Consider the following 13,513-nt stretch of genomic DNA (forward strand, 5'->3'; position numbering starts at 1 on the left):
ACATATGATGAAGTACTTAGGAAAAAGACAAGAAAAAAAAATGCTGCATTTTTGACCCCTGCTTCTTGCTCTTAATCAGACTACCAAAAGCCATCTGAGACATTTGTGTTGTGTATGGAGAAGGTATTGTTACTGGAAAAAAAAAAAAAAAACTGCACAGAAATGGTTTTCATTTCACACTTGAAAGAAAGGGAAAGTTAACTTCACAGACTCTCTGTGTTCCAGCCAACCTGTTCAGTTCAATGAGGACCGATTGAAGCTCATCTGCAAGGATCCAGGCCATTCCAATATGAAATTGGCCCCAGCAGATGAGATGCCTTATGATACCATCACCTTCACTCGATAGAATTAAAATAAATGGAAAAAAAAAAAAAATTTATCCGTCAACCCAATATATATATATATATATATATATCTCAATGTACATATAAATATACATATAAGCATGGTCTTTACACTAGTTTATTTTTACCAAGCTGCAAGGGTTAAACGGATATATTAACAAAATACTGTTTTTATGGGTGGATGCCTTTTCCTGTCTCTAACCCTTCCTTACATGTTTTTCAAGCCAGAGGTCTCTTCTTTTACATGTCTTAGAAGATGAGAAGCAAACGGATAATTTGTAGACACATGAGAAAACACGTCATAGCTTGCAAATGTAAACAAACATATATATATATATACATGCTTTTATATATATGTATATATAAATACATGTATGTATGTGTGAGAAGTTTGCTTTCCAACCACGTGGTTTCAGGTTCAATCCCATTGTGTGCTACCTTGGACAAGTGTCTTCTACTATAGGTCCAAGCTGACCAAAACTGTGTGGATTTGGTGTACGTGTGTCCATGTAAATGAGTGTCAGTCATACAAAGTGTTGTTCATTTGCAATATTTTGTAGAAACATGTCTGGTCATGGGGAAATATTAGTTTCTGTGGCAACAGGAAAGGTATCTAGCTACAGAAAAACCTGTTTCAATAGACTACATCTAACCCATGCAAACATAGTAAAGTGGATGTTAAAACAATGATGATATATACATATCTACACACATACAAACATGTAAATATATAATGATATATGACATAGCTGAAACAACAGACTGTAGAAACAGATGCTCAATGCTCAGGTTGAGAGTTCAAACCCTGAAGTCAGCAATGCATTTCTTCCCATGGAAATGGGAGAGGATAGAATAAGTACCAGTTTTATACCAAGGTTTAAAAACAATAAACCACATACAATTCACGGTCTGTGCCATATACACCCTTGCTTAAAGACAAGCTTACATATTTATTACACATGCGGGTATATACATGTGTGTTCTTTAGATTTGTTTTACCCATAACAAAGGCCATACTGGAGCAATATTATCTATACATGGTATCCAGATAGGATCAAAATCTTTTGATGAAACATTCTCCAGGGCACAGTTGAAGGAGGGTGACGGAGAGGAAGAGAGAAAATTCTGGTTTGACAATATTAAGGACTGGACAAGTTGCAGCACAGTAAACCTCCTCTGCATGACAAGAGAAAAGGGACCAGTGGCAACAACTATGAAAGTGTTTGCAGACAGGCACTCCAACAACTGGATGTAGCAGTTAATGGATTTTGATCATTATATATATATATATACACACACACATATAATCATCATTTAGCATCTCTTTTTTTCACGCTGATATCGGTTGGACAGTTCAATATGAACTGACGATCCAGAGGGTTGCAAACATTGGAACAGCCGGATGCTGTAAGGTCGCCAAGTACTTGCAATACAAGACACTTCACCCTCGAATGAGTGCAGCAACAGTATGGATGAATATGAAAATACAATAGAGGGACACAAGTGGACAGGTGGTTGCAATTGTCATTAAATCACTTATAGAGTTATGAGTTCATCCCTTTGCAATTACTTGCCCCCTTTTTATTTTATCTCTCTCACTCTCTAATAATTACCTGCACACACACACATATACATACAAACATTTATAATAGTTGCCTGTATGTGTGCAAGAGGAATCATACACAATATTCAGTTTCTGTTACACACACACTTGTTTGAGTGTCCCAAGCAGGACTTAAAACTGCGTCTAGTGGGTCCCTTTTTAAAGAGTATATAACACCAAACCCTTGGCCACTATTTGTTCCTAGGTCAAATGTGATCTGGAGTAATAACTACTCTTTAGGGTCCCAGCTATGGGTTAATTAGCATGTGAATCACTGGCGAGTGAAAGAGCCCCTAGGTCTGGATAGGACTTCCTTCGACGAGAAGGTAAACTCATGCAAAAAAAAAAAAAACACCCTGCAGTGCAGTGTCTCTGTTGTGCCTCTGATGTTATAGTTGTTTGCACTAAAAAGGGGGTTCAGTAGTGTGCAACACTGAACCCACTCAAAACAAATCCACACACACACACATTCATACATACATACATACACACACACATATATATATATATAGTTAGCAACAAGTAAATTCCATACACACAAAGTGGATCAGTTTTTTTGAGGTCACTTGTTTCATGAGTTCTAATCCTAAATTAATTTTTTAACCTTACGTTTCAGCTAAGTTCCCAGCAACTGTGATGGTTTTGAGAGTCATCAGCAACGAGAGGTGTCATGTTGCTGTCTACTGAGAGGTATTGGAAGATAGTTGCAAGGCCCTGGACAGAGGGGGTACACAACAGAAGATCATACGTCTTCCAACAAAACTCTGCACTGTCTCACAAGGCTAGGACAACCCAACCATGGATGCATGCCATCTCCATGATCATCTTCTCCAAGGCACATGACCTTCTAGCTCACCAGACGTCACTCCACTGTACTATCATTACATGTGGGGTATATTCAAGAGGTCAGTCAGCACTCCTATACAATCTCTCAAGTCCACAATAACCAGTGTTATGTCCAAACTTGATAAGGATCATCTAATTAGGGCATATCAATGCTTCCAACCCCTTACTCAAGCAACCATTGATACTAAAACGGAACTCAATGAATAGGTGAGATTATTTGTACCAATTTGTTTTCAAATACAAAGAGCTATGTATCGTTTCCTAAATTCAAACAAATGACCATAAAGAATTGACATACCCTGTGTATGTGTTTATATATAAACACACACACAGGGGATGTCAATTAAATATAATTATTTGGACTTTGGGTAGTTTTAGTCGTATGTCGATTAAAGCATTTTCACCCCTTTAGGCTACCTGATGTCATTGGATCCACGTCAGTAATTTTGCAGTGTTCATATACACCCATACATACACCTACCCCGACACTTGAGTGTGTGTGTCCAACTGTTAAACTATGTTATACCCTCACCCAAACCTATGTAGGTGGACCCCTCATTCATTTATTACCCGTTAAATCGCAAATTATGATTGTATTACAATCTCCACAAAGGCATTTTTTGTTGCGAGGATTAAAAGTGCCGCACCCAACCACATGGCAACCACCACCACAATTCCAACAGAGGGAACCCTTACACGGTCATTCAACCTGCTAGAAACAGCAGTCAAATCTTTCTCAAAAGTAAACCCTATCTTCTTAAAAGTGTTCACATGCCCAATAAAATGTCTTTATTATCTTTTACCCATTTCAATCATTGCAGTGAGGCCATGCTGGGGCACCACCTTGGATCCATACAACACTTAATATTAAATGTTGGCAACCTTACTGTAATTGTAATTTCAAGCCCAACAATCTGTTAGAAAAAGCAGCCAAATCTCCCTCAAGCAATATCCTGATTTAAAGACAAAGGAAAAATAGACAATGCCCTACATAAAACCTTAAAAAAATAAACAGGTTGGTCATAACCAGCAAACATCTCTGATCATAGGTCTGTTGGAGTAGCCGGGTGTTAAATATTAAGTCATCATGTATGAAATTTGTAGTTAGGTATATGGTAAACTTTGACAGCTGCTCATTTTGTGCCATTATTATATTTTGACAATATTTTTTGTTAGAAAGCTGACACATCTATTTCTTTATTCTAACTCATTTTGCACTTTGTAAAGTATTTATAAATCATTTTCTGCTATTTGCATTTAGAGATGGATAAGTCGGAAAGTCATAGTTTTGAAATATGAGCTCTTCCTTGGAAATACAGCATCACAGACAGCTCGGAATATGAATGAAGTATTTCATTCTAATGTTATTATTACACAGCAAACAGTATCAATTGGTTTTCAAAATTTTTTTCCGGTAACTTTGACCTCACAAATGAGCAACACGGTCAACGGGAAACAAAGGTGAATAATGACAGACTGAAAGCCGCCGTCGAGTCAGATCCATCTCAAGGTGTCCGTGATTTATCGTTGTTGTTTGGTGTTAGCAAGCAAACAATATTGACTCACCTAGTTCAAATCGGTAAAGGGAAAAAGTTGGATAAGTGGGTTCCACATGAACTCAATGGAAATCAGAAACAGCAATGTTTGAAAGCCTGCATTATGCTACTTTCTCATCACAAAAGTGAATCATTTTTTAATCGAATTGTAATATGTGATCAGAAATGGATCCAATACCACAACCGTAAACATTCAGAACAATGTTTGGACAAAGACAAACCACCAAAACACAGTCCAAAAAGCAAAATTCATCAAAAGCTGATGGTGTGTTTTTGGTGGTCTGGCACAGGTGTAATCCATCAGGATTTCATTAAACCTGGATCATCAATCACAGCCGAACTATACTGCAGCCAACTGGACCAAATGATGCAGAAACTTACAAAAAGTAGCCAAGATTAGTCAACAGATACACTCCTATTTTATTGCAAGACAATGCCAGACCACACATCGCAAAAATGACATTAGCGAAACTACAGGAGTTGGAGTTGTATTATGCATGTGTATTATCATCCTCATTAAGGTGGTGAACTGGCAGAATCAAAGTGCTTAGCATTTTTTCTATGAATCTTTTTATTCAGAGTTCAAATCCAAGCAAAGATGACTTTGCCTCTCATCCTTTCGGGGTCGATAAAATAAAGTACGAGTCAAGTACATGCACTCTCATTCATCAATGCTCTGGCTGTTGCTTGAGTTTTACATGACTGGGCTGCAAGGCTATTTCTTTTTTTAAAATATGGATTTACACACTTATGCTCGTCAACACAGAACCAGGGAAGAGAAAAAATATGAAGGCGTTTGATGACAAATGTCACAGACGAGTGTATTGTCTTCAGGAAAAGGTAGAAACGATGAAGGAAATGGGACGATGATGGAAGCATGACTGCTGTGAGCCACAGGATTGGTGTCAGTGAATCTACCATTTGTTTCACAACGATAGGCGTCTGATGCTAACGAATGATGTAGATGGGTGGATTCTCTACAGGAAAAGGTTAGATGATCAGAAAAATACAGAGGAACTTTGCTGCTGGTAGGTCTGATGTTTGTGAATGTAGTATTTGTTCCATTTAAAAAGAGCACGGGGACCACCCATTAATCAATATGGTTCTGAAACCAGAACCTGCAATAAATGAGGATAGATGTACTGGGTTTGAAGGCACAGACTAGTCTCTCCCAAAATTTTAAGTCTTGTGCCTATAATAATAATAAAATAGTGAGCTGACAGAAATGTCAGACAGTATTTGTTCTTTTCATTCCAAGTTCAAATCTTGCCAAGGTGAACTTTAGCACTGATCCTGTTGAGGAGGATAAAATAAAGTACCAGTTCAATATTAGGGAAATGATCCAACACCCTTCCCATCAAAATTGCTGATTTTGTACCAAACTTCCGAGCCGTTATTAATATCAGTATTGAGGTAAAAAGTTGCATTTCTCATCATAACATGAGATCAAACCTCACGTCATCCAGTGTTAGTGGGTCCAGAGCAAGGCACATGGATTGAACCCAGTTTACCTGGCTGACAAGATGGGGTCTATTCATGTTTCACAATCCAGTGGTGGAATAGCAATGAATCACAAACCCAATCCTTAACAATTGTCCCTGAAAAACAAGGCACACAACTCTGTATGTCCCAGTCTGCTTAGAAACTAGACATCTATGGAACACCCTAAAATATTATCATAAGACACTATCAAATAATATATGTGTATATATATATTTATTTATTAGGTACATACATATCTGTCCATGTATATAAACACACAAGTCAGTGTGTGTGTGTAGTAAGAAACCTGCTTTCCAACCACACGGCCCCGGGTTCAGTCCCACTGTGTGGAACCGCAAACCACAAGAGTGGATTTGGTAGACAAAAACTATAAAAAAGTTCACTGCATATATATCTGTGTGTGTGTGTGTGTGTGTTTGTCCCTTACCATTGCTTGGCAATGAGTGTTGGTTTGTTTACATCCTCGACCAATAGAATAAGTAGCTGGCTTCAAAAAACTAAAGTACTAGGGTCGATTTGTTTGACTAAAATAACCCCTTCAAGGCAGTGCCCCCAGAACAGCAGCGGTCTAATGACCGAAACAGTAAGAGAGATACACACACACACACAAAATCTACTCAGCCAACACAGATAGAGGTCAGCTGCATCACCATCAGCAGCTAACCATTTCTCTGGGCACAGACCCAGTCTCGAGAGACTGACAAATGCGTGTTATATACATACACACAAACATGTATATATAGCTAGATCAGTGCTCCACAACTAGCATGTTGTGGCACACTCGTGTGCCACTTTGTAACCTGAATCTAATTTTTTCACTGTACTTTTAGTTACAATTTTAGTTCAGGTGTGCCGCCAAAGTTTGAAAAGAATATAATTGTGCCACAAGTGAAAAATGGTTGCAGGGCACTGCGCTAGACAACACAAACATTACTTACATGCTCTCCCACACCAGGCACAATTATAAAGGTAAAAAAACTTTTAAAAATATATATCTTGATGATATTGATGATGATGATTTCTTTAAATAAGAAATAAAAACCTGATAAAGATTCCAATAAAAAATGGGCCCCATGACATTACTGGTAGATAAGTCACAAAAACCAATCAACAGTGAATTATCTAATCCACCCTCGACCAGACCCACTGGCAATTTCCTGCCTACGCTTCTAGGCACCTTCCTATTATTGGTAAGTGGTCAGAGTAATCCTCAACCCGTGTACCCTTCTCCCCACCCCATTTATTTGGACCATTTCTATTTTTCCTTAGATTCTGTTGTTCCCATACCCCTTATTTTCCAAGAAACGAATATAAAAACCACTCCCATTTTACAAACCCCAATATGTAATTCCCTCTAAGGCAAAAAAAAAAAAAAAAAAGAGAAACCTAATAATGGTTTCAAATTTTGGCACAAGACCAGCAAATCCAAGGGAGGAGATAAATTGATTACACCCCTCCCCCCATATTATTATTTATACGTAAACACAAACTAAACCCTAATAATAATCCTTTCTACTGTAGGCACAATGCCTGAAATTTGAGGTGGGGGTGGGCAGGGACTTGTCGATTACATTGACCCCAAGCGGATGAAAGGCAAAGTCGACCTTGGCGGAATTTGAACTCAGAACATAAAGACAGCCAAAATGCCACTGAGCATTTTGGCCAGCATGCTAACGATCCTGCCAGCTCACCACAATAATAATAATAATTTCAAATTTTGTCATAAAGGCAGCCATTGGGGGAGTACAAGTCGATTCAATCAACGCCAGTGTGTAACTGGTACTTAATTTATCAACTCTGAAAGGATGAAATGCAAAGTTGACCTCGGTGGAATTTGAACTCAGAATATAAAGACAGACAAAAATACTGCTATGCATTTCGCCCGGCATGCTAACGATTCTGCCAGCTCACCACCTTAATAATAATAATCCTTTCTACTATAGGCACAAAGCCTGAAACTTGGTGGGAGGGGGCTAGTCGATTACATTGACCCCAGTGTGTAATTGGTACTTAATTTATCAACTCCAGAACAAAGATAGATGAATGTCGCAAAACACTTTGCCTAAAGTGCTAACAGTTCTGCCAGTTCACCACCACAACAACAACAACAAAAATAATAATAATGGTTTCAAATTTGGCCACAAGTTGATTATATTGAGACCAGTGTTTCATTGGTACTTAATTTATCGACCCCAAAAGGATGAAAGGCAAGGTCGACCTTGGCAGAATTTGAACTCAGACCGTAAAGACAGCAGCAAGGCTGCAAAGCATTTTGCCTGGCGTGCTAACAATAATGGTTTCAAATTTTGGCAGAAGACCTGTAGTTTGAGAAGGATGGAGGCAAGCTGATTACATTGACCCCAGAGCTCAACTGGTGCTTTATTTCATCAACCCTGAAAGGATGAAAGACAAAACTGACCTCAGCAGTATTTGAACTCAGAACACAAGAAACTGGTGCTGAGCATTTTCGTCTGACAACACTAACAATTCTACCCACTACAATGATAGTAGTAATGGTTTCAAACTTTCCTAACAGACAAGCAGTTTTGAGGGGAGGGGTCTGTTGACTGCCATCAACCCCAGTACACGACTGGTACCTCATTATATCAATCCTGGAAGGAGGAAAGGCAAAGAGCTAGGAGAAATGCTACATAGCATTTTGTCTGGCGTGCTAACGACTCTGCCTTGATAATTATCTTTTTTTATATTTTAGGCACAAAGCCTGTAATTCGTAGGGCAGGGGTTAGTCAGTGACATGAACCCCAGTGTTCCACTGGTATTTATTTGGATGAAAGGTAAAGTCAACCTTGATGGAATTTGAACTCAGAATTTAAATTCCGGACGAAACGCTACTAAGCATTTTGTCCAGCATGTTAACAATTCTTGCCAGTTCACTGTCTCCTTATGCACTTTCCCTTGTAGGCACATAGCTTAGAATTTTGGGGGAGGGGAACAGTCAATTACATCGACCACCAGAACCCAACTGGTACTTATTTCATCAACCCCAAAAGGATGAAAGGACAAGTCAACCTCGGCAGAATTTGAACTCAAAACGTAAAGACGGATGAAATGCTTTTCCTAGATTTCAGAGACGAGGAATTATGTACATTATTTACATTTGACGGATATTTGCTCTCATCTTGATGAAGGCTGGAGGGTATATATCAGCCGAAACGTTGTGTTAACAACAAACAAGATGAGGACAAATATCCGTCGAATGTAAATAATGGACGATACACAGCCAAGCATTTTCTCTGCTGCACTAACAATCCTGCCAGCTCGTTGTCATGTTAATAAGAACAATAAATGACGAGCACTCAAGGGCACAAATTTGGTACAGGTGCAAGGAAGGAGTTAAAAATCTTGACCTACTAGCCCCCCCCCCCCCCCAATTAAGGGTTAAATGAATGACTGGTACTTTACGGTATCCCTTCCAATTCATGTTCCAAGTAAAGGAATGAAAATATATAAAAAAAAAAAAACCCAGAATAATCTTAGGTTAATGTATACCCTCATTGGGTGTATATTTTTGATGCTCTACAGACTCTAGCAATCTGTTACACTGTGTGATGAAGATGATTATAACAGTAATAGTAATAATAATGTCATAATACTAATAACAATTATGTCTTTTATTTGTCACAAGGATTCATAAACAGTATCATCATCACCACCATCATCATCAGAGTGGTAGATAGATGCAATTGGTAAAACAGTCTGATGATGACGATGATGATTATAATGGTTTCTCATTTAGGCACAAGGCCAGCAAATGTTGAAGAGCAGCGGGAGGGGGAGATTAGCCGATCACAATACCAACCCCAGTATTTAACTGGTACTTCATTTTATTGAACCCCCGCACCCCCCAGCAGGTTTTGAATTCAGAAATATCATTACTAATAAAAATAATAATGATCCTTTCTACTAAAGGCACAAGGCCTGACATTTTGGGGGAGGGGGTAAGTTGATTACATCGACCCCAGTGCATAACTGGTACTTATTTTATGAACCCCTGGAAGGATGAAAGGCAAAGTCGACCTTGGTGGAATTTGAACCCAAAATGTAAAGACGGGTGAAATGCTGCGAAGCATTTTGTGCTAATGATGCTGCCAGCTTGCCACCATAATAATAATAATAATAATAATAATAATAATAATAATAATAATAATAATAATAATAATAATAATAATAATAATAAAAAAAGTAATAATTCTTTCTTTGTATTATAGACTTGACACTAGGCTGGAAGTGGATCGGTCGATTACATCAACCCCAGTGCACAACTGGTACTTGTTTTATTGACCCTGAAAGGATGAGAGGCAAAGTCGACCTTGGCGGAATTTGAACTCAGAACGTAAAGACAGATAAAATGCAACTAAGCATTTTGTCCAGCGTGGTTATGATTCTGCCACCTTGCCATCAAGTATAATAATAATAATAATAATAATAATAATAATAATAATAAAATGAATGAAAAAAATTAGGTGAATGGAACAGATGAAAATAACTGACTTTGGATAAATGGAAGGCAAAATGGAATTATATGACGTGAAGAGGAAATAGAAGAGGAGGATATAGTGAGGACGTGGGAAGGGGTGGAAGAGGTATAATGAAAATTGGAGAGGAGGGGGGGTAAGTGGAGGGGGAGGAGCTAGAAGAGAAAGTGGGCCGAGTGGGGTTTGGTGATATTATGGTGAGAAGACTGGCAATCGTTCCAGTTTCTGTCTGTTGGCTTCGGTGTCCGCCCGCGCCAGGTAGAGGGAGTGGCCGTAGCCGCATGCGATGCCATGGATATAGATGCCGTCCAAAGTCTTGACCTCCTGCGGCACTGTAGAGGAGTGAGGCTTGTTTTCTCCGTAACCCTGAAAATATTCAAAAGAAAAAGGGGGAAAAAACCTCCGATGAGCAATGAAAGATAGGAGGAGGAGAATGATAGACAGACACAGAGAAGGGAAGGAGGAAAAGAGAGAGGAACAGAGGCAGAGGCATGGCTGTGTGGTTAAGAAGCAGGTTTTGCAATCATGTAATTTCATGTTCAGTCCCACTGTACGGCACCTTGGGCAAATGTCTTTTATTATGACCCTAGGCCAACCAAAGGTGCTTAAGTGATTTGAGTCTTTCATCAGAATTTCCCCTTCATTTATGTTGCACATCTGCTAAATTTTTCAATATTTTCAAAAATTAATTGAAGAGAAGTGTTTTTCAACAAAAATGTGGTTAAGAAACAGATTTAAGTGTTCTAAATTAAAGCCTTCAATCAAAATTTCATGTTGATTTGAGTTCCAAACACCAGCTTCTTAATAATGACAAAATTAATTTACAAAACTTCATTATTTTTCAAATCAAGAAACATAAGCAGTGCATTTCAATAAAAAATGGTAACAAAAGGATTATTAACCTTTTAGCATTCAGATTTCTTTGTCAGATGTATTGCTTATTTATTCACATTGTTTTGAATTGATTACAGGTTATTTTGTATCCCCAAAATTTCATTGATGTGTTTGTATATTTTTAGAGTGATATTGCAGAGCAACTGTGAGAGGTTAGATCTGGTCAGTTTTAACAAAACAGGGGAAATATTTGGCCCAGATATGGCCAGTTTAAATGCTAAAGGGTTAAAGAGTTTTAAATAAAAAACCTTCCATCAAAATTTCTACTCCATTTATGTTTCAACCGAAATATGGTACCAAAAGAGTTGGTTAGTCAAAGTACTAAACTAATGAACTAGTAACTTTCAACACATACCAGTTCTCCATATGTAGGACTTGGTCCCCAGCTTACAACACTTTCATCAGCAGCAACCACAATACTCTTGTTGCTGGAAACAGGCAAAAAAAAAAAGAGAGAGACAACCACATTAGTCAGTTCACAGCATATTAAACATGGTTCTGTAGTAACGAGGAGGAAGGAGAGCAGGTGATGAATGGGTCAACTGAATGGCTGGACCAGATAGGGAGAAATCCTTCAAAGTTACACACAAGAGATGCAATGGTATTTCAGGAAACCATTGAGGAAAGCAATGGCAGCATGTGGTGTAGTGGTTAAGGTGCTGCACTTGTGACAGCAAGATTGCGGTTTCAATTCCTGGACTGGACAATGCATTGTTGTGTTCTTGAGTAAAACACATTTCATTTCATGTTGCTTCAGTTTATTTAGTTGTTAAAGAGTAACTCTGCAACAGACTGGCATCTCGTTCAGGGGTGATGTGATGATCTTTGCTCACCTATGAACCATGGAAACCAGGTAACAGGCCCTAGAAGTCCTAGGCCTTAAGACAGTAATGTCCAGAAGTTGATGATGATGATGATGCTGATGCTGAGTGAGGGAGCCTATGTGTGGTCACTCAGCCAGATAGAAACTGCAGGCAAATCTATTGAATAATAATACCCTTCTGTCTTAAAAGGGATAGTGGCTAAAATAGTCCCAGATACACAGAGCTGGGAGAAGGGTGGAAGGGAATGAACATGGCTAAAATACCTTTGATCATAGGCCTGCTCAGTCAGGGCTGACCTGGGGTTAAACAACATATGCCATCGTAATCATCACCAGAAAGGGAAAGAAAAAGAAAAAAGTAAACTGACCAGCGGCCAACACTCCTCACTCTCCATCCTGATAAGTCCTGAACCAGTTTTTGGTACTGGTAATGATACAGTAATGTCCAGAAGTTGATGATTATGCGGAGTGAGGGAGTCTATGTGTGGTCACTCAGCCAGCTAGAAACTGCAGGTAAATCTCATTTGAATAATACCTCTCTGTCTTGAAAGGGAAGTAAGATATTGGCTAATGTAGTGCCAGATACACAGTGCCGGGAGAAAATTGAGATGGGACATGGCTCAGTCAAGGCTGACATGGGACTAAACAATATATCGTAGTCATCACCAATATACTCAAACCATCATAACCATAACCTACACAATGAGACCATAATAGGTATCAACTAGACAGTAAGACCACTATCCTCTAGGTAATAAGAAAGACCACCACAACCACCACCTACACAATAAGACCAGCATAGCAATCAGCTAGACCAGTGCTTCTCAACTGGGGTCCATGCAACAATACAGTAATTTAGGGATGCACAATAGTATTTTAAGAGCCCCTGAAAAAATTCTGCAAGAAAGAGCCAGGTTTCTTTCTCAGCATTTTATGAAGTTCAAACTACATAAGTTAATGTGGGAAAAACAAAATAGGAATTTTGAAACAAGTTTCTATAAAACTAGTTTTTAAACATCAAATGGCGATAGGGGACCACCAGAATAAAGTAGTAATCGAAAGGGGTCATAGATAATAAATGGTTGGTTAAGAACTCCTGCTTCAGACAATAAAACCACCACAGACCATAATCTATTACATACACAAACATAAAAGAAAAAAGAGAGAGAAAAAAGTAAACTGACCAGCAGCCAACACTTCTCACTCTCCATCCTGATAAGTCCTGAACCAGTTTTGGGTACATGGAGGCCTCACCTGTTGATTTTGTCTGACCCCAGAAATACAGGCTACCTGCAAACAAGAAAGTGAGAAAGAAAAAAAGGTGCAGAATGTAATTGACTGATTTAGTGATTGAAGGAGTAAAAGAGAATAGCCTCCAGTTTCAGAAACAATAAAATATAACAAGACCCTGGGCACAGAATGGTTGCGTGGTTTAGAAGCTCACTTTG

General features: G+C 38.6%; 2 protein-coding genes across 4 annotated transcripts in view; one reads left to right on the top strand and one right to left on the bottom strand.

Moving 5' to 3' along the window:
• LOC106880520 (uncharacterized) overlaps nucleotides 1-11,265 on the top strand; it is a 32,634-nt gene extending 21,369 nt beyond the window's left edge. Inside the window, exons 4-5 of one of the 3 annotated variants that reach the window (XR_016238488.1) lie at nucleotides 1-3,000; nucleotides 4,055-11,265. Coding sequence is in view for 1 of the 3 variants with exons in the window: in XM_089342396.1 (XP_089198522.1) it covers nucleotides 1-8 (8 nt within the window). In the remaining 2 variants the exon portion in view is untranslated. The other 2 variants (XR_016238489.1, XM_089342396.1) reach the window with 2 other exon arrangements.
• Nucleotides 9,470-13,513, bottom strand: part of LOC106883366 (protein RCC2) — a 23,620-nt gene continuing 19,576 nt past the window's right edge. The window contains exons 10-12 of the mRNA XM_014934354.3: nucleotides 13,250-13,355; nucleotides 11,598-11,670; nucleotides 9,470-10,714 (exon numbers count right to left, since the gene is read on the bottom strand). Of these exons, the coding sequence (XP_014789840.1) occupies nucleotides 10,541-10,714; nucleotides 11,598-11,670; nucleotides 13,250-13,355 (353 nt within the window). The 3' untranslated portion in view covers nucleotides 9,470-10,540. The remainder of the gene's footprint in view (nucleotides 10,715-11,597; nucleotides 11,671-13,249; nucleotides 13,356-13,513) is intronic.

This window comes from Octopus bimaculoides, chromosome 26, assembly GCF_046866305.1.
Source record: "Octopus bimaculoides isolate indiv1 chromosome 26, ASM4686630v1, whole genome shotgun sequence".
Taxonomy (NCBI): domain Eukaryota; kingdom Metazoa; phylum Mollusca; class Cephalopoda; order Octopoda; family Octopodidae; genus Octopus; species Octopus bimaculoides.